Consider the following 7,517-nt stretch of genomic DNA (forward strand, 5'->3'; position numbering starts at 1 on the left):
CTCTCTCTCTCTCTCTCTCTCTCTCTCTCTCTCTCTCTCTCTCTCTCTCTCTCTCTCTCTCTCTCTCAATATATATTCCTTTAAGGGTAAGCTTCCTGACCCAAATAGTGCATGGGATACCTCATAAAGCCTCTGTATCTGTATTAGTGGGGGTAGTACGTCGTTGGTATTAACTGAGCATTACTCGAGCTAGTATATTAAAATAGAAACAGCATCGCTTATTTTAAACTTCGTTATTCGTTTAAATGTTAAAAAATTATTGCCTATATAAGTTAAAACTGCACAGTGTATTTTCATATTATCAGATATTATGAAGCATGTGAATTTACATTTAATTTACGCGTGAGAGGATGGAAACAAATTAACTGTTGCATGGTACTGAAGACCTGTGATTCTAACCGAAGCTGTGAGAGATGGCTCCTCATTATATAGTCGGCATGTTCAGTCATGGTCCCAAGTTGTGGACACAAACTGGGCGTGTAGCCGTCCTTCTGTAATTACTCAATGTTCAATATCCAAATCACATGATCCGTGTTGACACATCTTGTATCAACATGCCTACGCCAATGCCGGTTGTGTTTCTTTTCGTGATTCATTGATCTAATAAAGATAATCTCATTTCTCATCGCTGCATGTTCTTGCATCTGCTAATACAATTTATGAGCATTGCCAATTACGACTAACAGGGTGGTGCGTCCGTGTCGTGGTATTTTCACAATTCCTGCGTTAGGCGGCGGTGCGCGTGATAAAGGCGGGTTTGCTTGCAGGTGATACTGAGCCCGAGGCTGGTGAGCACTATTAAAGCACGATTGCGTTTCAACGCCTCGCAGTAAGAAAATATATGAGGTTTTCTAGAATTCAAATCTTAGCTCGTCTTATGTATGTGAAATAAGACGAACCTAAGTCAAAACTAATCTATATAATATTATCTATTGTGTATTACTTATTTGACTATTCATTACAAAGGTTGTGTCGAATATTTTTGCATTAAAGCGTGTATTGCGCACTGAACGCATTGTCTTCGATTTTTCTCAAAGTTAATAGGCTCATATAGATTTCAATTAAAGGACTAATAATAAAATTAGTATTAATATTAAATATATTAAATTTATTATTATTATTATTGTTGTTGTTGTTATAACCGCAGACGGCCACGGGCGGCTGCGGACATCTCGCTGCATTCTTTCAAGAGCTTATAAAGAAGGCCTTCTTTATAAAGAAGCCTTCTTTATACGCTCTTGATTCTTTCCACAACGAATGCCAATTGCTCCTTTTCCCCTCGCGGCTGTTGCTTGTTCTTATCGATTGCAGTCATCGTGTGTACATCACTATATCTCGCATAGTTTTATGGACTTATATATCTGCCTGGAGTGTTTGCCGTGTAGCGCTAGACAGACAGCATTGCGATAGGGGGCGTTCTCATAACACTGCTTAGCGTAGCAAAGTCGACAATTTGGGATACATGTATATATATATATCTGATATAAATATGTGCGAAAAACTTGTGTAAACTGGTCTACGCTAATATCTGGTTCGTTGATCTAATAGTGTACTACGGCGGCGGCTCTGCTACCAGTTTGGATTTTTCTTCAAGGACTAATAATAGTAATAGTACTAGTAGTAATATGTCGTTACTGAATGACACGAATGCTAATTGCTCCCTCGATTACCTCCCTCCTGTTGCAGGACGATTTTGACTCATTGTGGCCGCTCTGCTATCGTTTTTAGTTTAAATCTGCCCTCAAAACTGTCAAAGTTTAAAAATAATGCACCATTGAATGGCATGATCGCTGATCTCCGCCTCCCATTACAGGACGTCTACAACTAAGTAAATTTTACTACTAATACTAATAATAATAATGCTATTGACTGGCACAGATGCTATATATATAATCACTATCTCCAACATTAGTTTCAGGATGTCGTTGACTCGCTGTGGCCGCTCTGCTACGATTTTAGATTTCCCCTCACGAGTCACAGTATATTTCTACTAATTAATAGTAATAATAACAATGATTTACTCGCCACGAGTGCTGATTGCTCTCCCCCTCCGTCTGTCATTGCAGGATGTCTTTGACTCCCTATGGCCACTCTGCTACCGTTTGAGGTATTCCCCTCGCAGTATATTTCAACTATTAATTTAATATTAATAATAATTATGCTAATAACTGGTGTGCTAATCGCTCTCCCCTCCGCGTCTGTCGTTGCAGGATGACTTTGACTCGCTGCGGCCGCTCTGCTACCCGAACACAGACGTCTTCCTGCTCTGCTTCAGCGTCGTCTCGCCGACATCGTTCAACAACATCGTCGACAAGTGGCTGCCGGAGATCCGCGGCCACTCGCAGCACGCGCCCGTCATGCTCGTCGGCACGCAGTGCGACCTACGCAACGACGTCAAGGAGCTCATCGAGCTGGCGCGCTACGACGAGCGGCCCGTCTCCGAGGCGAGCGGCCGCCATCTTGCCGAGCAGATCGGCGCGCTGCGCTACATCGAGTGCTCGGCGCTGACGCAGCGCAACCTCAAGGAGGTGTTCGACTCGGCGCTGCTCACCGCGCTCCGCACGAACGGACACTTTCACGACGACGGCGACGGTGCAGGAGGAGGAGGAGGGGGGGAGAAGGCGGTGACGCGGCGGGAGAAGCTGCGGGCGTTGGTGAGCGCGCGGAACAACAACGAAACGAAGCAGAAGAGCCGCGAGGTGGCGCTGTCGTCGGCGTCGTCGTCGTCGGCGTCGGCGGCGACGACGCGGAAGGGCTGGAAGAAGTGGTTCTGCTTTCTATAGCGTCACGGGAACACTCCTGGGTTGACGTCGCAACGGAACTTTGCGTGGCGGCTACCAGCCCGGGAAGGGCTGGAAGAAGCTGTTCTGCTTTCTATAGCACGTTGAGATCGTGCAGCCCCTCTGCCTGTTGCCTCTGGGGTATAGTGAATGAGATCGCACGACCCCCTGCGTGGTGGCGCCGGGGTAGAACGAGACTGCATGGGCACTCCTGCAGGGTGGCGCCGGTGGCAGAACAGCGAGTTCCAGCCCGAGCTCTGACTGTACGTTACCCGCGTGCGTGCGTCACTGTCGCCGGACCCAGTGTTGTGATGAGGTCGGGTGGGTGCCTGGCAGCTCGAATCCACGTGTGCAAACAGAGAAGCAGGGGTTGTCTTGTGCATAGGCGCTGGGCACCCTAGTACACAAGTCTTTCAGAAGTGTGAGGTTGCATTCATGCCTGGATGCGCGGCTGAGTCGTCCCCCGTTGGGAGGTTTTTATGTCTTATTTACCCATAGCAGTGGGTGGGAGCAGAGAGACTAGCTAACGATCTGTGCGCGTCCATGTGTGCGTGTGTGCATGCGCGTCTGTGTGCGTGTGAGGAAGAGAAATTGTTGGTTGCGAATTAAATTCTTTTGACTGCTGAAAGGGAGTAAGTGTTGAGCGTACGAGAGGAGGTGGTGATTGCCTCTGGTGATTTGGCTGGCGTAGCCTGATGTTTTGTTCTGCTAGTCCATGTACAGTGACGAAGAATCCTGGTTTAAAATTGTGCTTTGCCATTCATGGGCAAGTTGAGAAACCTTCTATGATGCGAAGCAAGCCATATTTCCCGATGGATCGACAGAATATGGCAATGTGCACGTGCATTATTAAGGCGCCCTTCGGCAACGGATCATTAGCTTTGAAATTGAATTACCCGATTCGTATATATATCTGCTGCGAGCCATCCTGTTGGGTTGCTGCTGATGTAGTTGTATTTACTCATACTATTCCCACAGAGCTCAGAGATGTGACTGTGTTCATGCATAATACATGTGAAGCTGAATGCCATATAAGGGTAGTAATGCCATATTAGGGCAGGGTAAATTGCTATAGTCGCATACATATACAGTATATACCCACATCGTTGTTGTACGTGTCGGTCTAAGCTCGAACGAACATAGCCTCTTGTTGGCATTTCGATTTTTCATAGGGTTCGCTTTAATATGTGCACGTCGCATTGCCTACCTTATATATAAAAACTACTAGTTTTCTCGTTTTTTGTTCTTAATAGCTGTGGATGATGCACGGTGTATGACAAATCATTCGCTATAATTGTTACATTCCAACGCGATTTATACTGGTTTGCTACTAGTCCTGTCTTCTTGTTAAGAGCTGCTGTTCGTCGAAACCAGTAGTGGATAGCCTTGACACGAAGTGTGGGTTTATCGTATTTCTCTCTACCAATCTCTCTGGCTGGTGATGTCTAATAACTAGCCGAATATAATTGCATGTAATCTAAGCTCGCCCCTGTAACCTGTAATTGTGATATGGATAAAAGAACTCCCCTGCTAGCTAGCAGCAGTTGCAACTCTGCACTCGCCTTTCGATACCTATCTGTCATTCGTCTGGTTGAGAAAAGTGCCACCTGTCTCCATGGTGATTATGGAAGCTGGGCCCGCGTACGGAGATGTGGGGTGTGGCTTTGGAAGGCGTGCTTGGCACGAGGCTTGCAGACGGGACGGTGTAAAGTACACGTATAACCGTTTGCTCAATTGCTTTAATGTTGATGGCAAGTTTTTTTTTATCAATTTGTTGTATATTTATGCTGTAACGAGGGGGGGGTGAGACGATGTACATACGGTTGAAGAAACGTTTCGAACGTGTTCGGGTATGATGGTAGACTCACTGCCATCGGTACCTTTTTAGTTGACCTCGTTGCTTTTGCCGAGTTGTTTTCTCTCGGCTGTATTGAAGTTTTATGGCCATTTGTTCATGCTAGGCCGGCCATTACGTTAGTACACACAGTACGAAAGACACACACGCGCGGCAAGAAGTTATTTGTGAAATGCCTTGTGTTAAAAGCGAGTGTTCTGCGCGACCGCTGCACCCATTCTATCGACGGTCCTATGTCAACATAGGCCCTGTTCGTCTATTTTTTTCTTAGAAAAACGCCTTAAAAAACATAACTTTGAAACATTTCTCGCCGTCGTGTTGAATTTAAATGGTGCTGTGTGAACTAGAGTAAGAGTATATGTATGTTTTCAGGCAGGTTATTTCTGTGGGGGGTGGGGGGGGGCGTTTCGACGCAGTGAGTTCAGTAGTAGTGGTGGTTAGCTCTACACGTGGGCAGAATTCCGCATATTCAAGGTGGTCTATACCTAACCTAACGCGTTCACATAACGTACGCCCAGTGTGCGTGTACTAGCGGCCTGCGTGTGTTCGCACGTTTAGGGTTTTACTCCGCAGCGTAGAAGAACGCCGATCATACTATGAGCGGCTGCTCGAGCCAGTTGCTAAGCGGGATCAGCAGTAGTTAGTGAGTGTGGTCCGAGTGGATGGGGTGTCTTGTACAGCACCTGTGAGCACCTGGTGTGTGTATAGCCCGATAGGAAATTACAGCGATCACGGATCCCTCTTGCTACTAGCTCTGCCGTCTGTGTAAAAAGGCCGCGCTCGAGTCGGTCGGCGTTTTTCTTCATTACGCTAAAAGTCCGAGGTATACTCGCCATGCAAAACCTGTATTTCCGCCGCACGCGGATGTCGTTTGATGTCAAGAACTACATGATTAGCCTCGCTGCGCGTACTTACTAAGTGTAAAAAATTTAAATCGGTTAAAATTTAATCGGTACGTCTATGTGCATTAACTCGTATTAAAACACTGTACGTCGCCTTGTTGATGCGTACTGGCGTTTTTAAAGTTGCATTACGATCGTTGCCACTTTGCTGCAAGTAGTAGTGCTACGTATTTCGAAGGTCACAAATATAATACATTCCTACAGTTGTATCGCATTCCTGGTTAGTGTATTTTAATGTAGGTCTTGGGTCCCGTTATTCAAGTTCTTGTGTATTTTAAATTTCATTGGCGTCGTTTTTGGCGCATGCTTGTATAAATTTCTATGAAATAATATGATTTACTGTGAAATAAACTTGGTTTATATTTAATTACCTTACGCTGTGTCTCGCTTGTGTGATTCGTCTTTTTGTAACAGTTCTTCTTGAGTCGGCAAACGGTGGCTATAAACTAGTTGCACTGTCAGCATGTGAATGCTCTGTGTCTCACACTCATGTGTCATTCTGTCCCCAGGGGGAGGTGGGGGGGAGGCGCGTGTGCTTGCACTCGCTGTTGCGGATAAGTTATGACCTTCAGCTCGTCTAATTTTGCGAGGGATCGGCAATTTGGCACGCGTACAGAAATGACTAGAAAAGTTTTAGTTGGAAACAAATTGCAACGTCCTCGTGGCTATAAATTTGTCAAAGTGCCAACGTGCGGCTCGCGTTTTCTCGTGCTTCAGTAGAAGGTTCAATGGCTGTCTCTTGGTCAAAATAGTTTGTTCGGTGATGCTTATAACATATGCTGATCACTTACAAGGGATAGTCATTTGTCTCGCCTGTTTAGTTCAGTTTCGAAATTCTACGTATAGGCTACATAGCCTTAGATTCATTGCTCAAAGCACTACAGACAACAATGCCACCACCTGTTAATACCTACTCCTATTATTATCTGTAACTGTCTGTGCTCACGCGAATTTCACGTTGTCAGACTACAACCCGCTATCTTTATGTGACTGTGTATCGTGATTCATGCCGCGCCGTCATATATCTACCTGGATACCTGGATATATACCTGGATGTTTAGTTAGGTGTAGTCTTAATTAATGACTAAGACCGTTTATCAGTCAGCGATCACCTGATCCGTAATGGGAACGCCCTTCGTACACGTAAATGCGGTTGCAGTTTTCACCAGTGCGAAACTTATCGAGGCCGTAGGTGTGCATTTATCAGTAGGTATAGTTCAATAGAATGAATAGATGACAGGTAAGGGGAGTTCATATGCATGCGTGTGCACATCTGAAATTTATTACATATGTTTATCATGTGTGTGCGCGTGCGGGCGTGCGTGCGTGTGTACGTGTGTGTGTAATTAATAATAATCGAAAACCTAAGTATAGACGTCCTTTCATATTTTGTGACGACAGTGAAATCTGGTTATTACCTTCGTGCGTTCAGCTTGTCAAGTCGACAGGTATTTGTGTATAAACAACTACTACTACATTTCGGCTTCGCAGCATATTGGTATGTGGCTGTGTTGTGGTTTCGCTGAAACTAGTCCGCCTCGCGTTCGACCCTGGTACCTGTGTTTTTACTTCCCCCTTAAATGAGAGATTACGCCCTGATAAGTTTCTGAGATGTTACGAAACATGGCAGGCGATGACGTGGATTGTTTGGGCGTTGCGGCGTTCGCGCTGCAGGTAAGAATACTTGGGCTCATCTCACCTGAGCACGGACGCATGCATGCACGGGAGAGGAGTTTACTCTAAAAACAGATTCTATGATATATCTAGTCATACCTGCCTCTGGGCTATACAGCGATCAGACCTGTACACGCACAGGCTCGCACGCACGTAGATATACACACGAATATAATATAATATCAGGAGTGAATAATAATAGATTATTATTCATAATTATTAAAAATCTATTATTATTCACTCCTGATAATATTATATTATATATATATATGTGGGGGGGGGGGTTCCAGTCACCTCGTTATATTA

The 7,517-nt window shown here is 45.2% G+C and overlaps 1 protein-coding gene across 1 annotated transcript in view; it reads left to right on the forward strand.

The window, feature by feature from the left end:
* The window catches only part of LOC106820862 (rho-related GTP-binding protein RhoU-like), a 13,144-nt gene extending 7,232 nt beyond the window's left edge, over nt 1–5,912 (forward strand). Inside the window, exon 3 of the mRNA XM_014825456.1 lies at nt 2,211–5,912. Coding sequence (XP_014680942.1) covers nt 2,211–2,783 — 573 coding nt within the window. The 3' untranslated portion in view covers nt 2,784–5,912. The remainder of the gene's footprint in view (nt 1–2,210) is intronic.
* The last annotated feature ends 1,605 nt before the right edge of the window (nt 5,913–7,517 follow it).

This window comes from Priapulus caudatus, unplaced genomic scaffold (genome assembly GCF_000485595.1).
Source record: "Priapulus caudatus unplaced genomic scaffold, Priapulus_caudatus-5.0.1 Scaffold50, whole genome shotgun sequence".
Taxonomy (NCBI): Eukaryota; Metazoa; Priapulida; class Priapulimorpha; order Priapulimorphida; family Priapulidae; genus Priapulus; species Priapulus caudatus.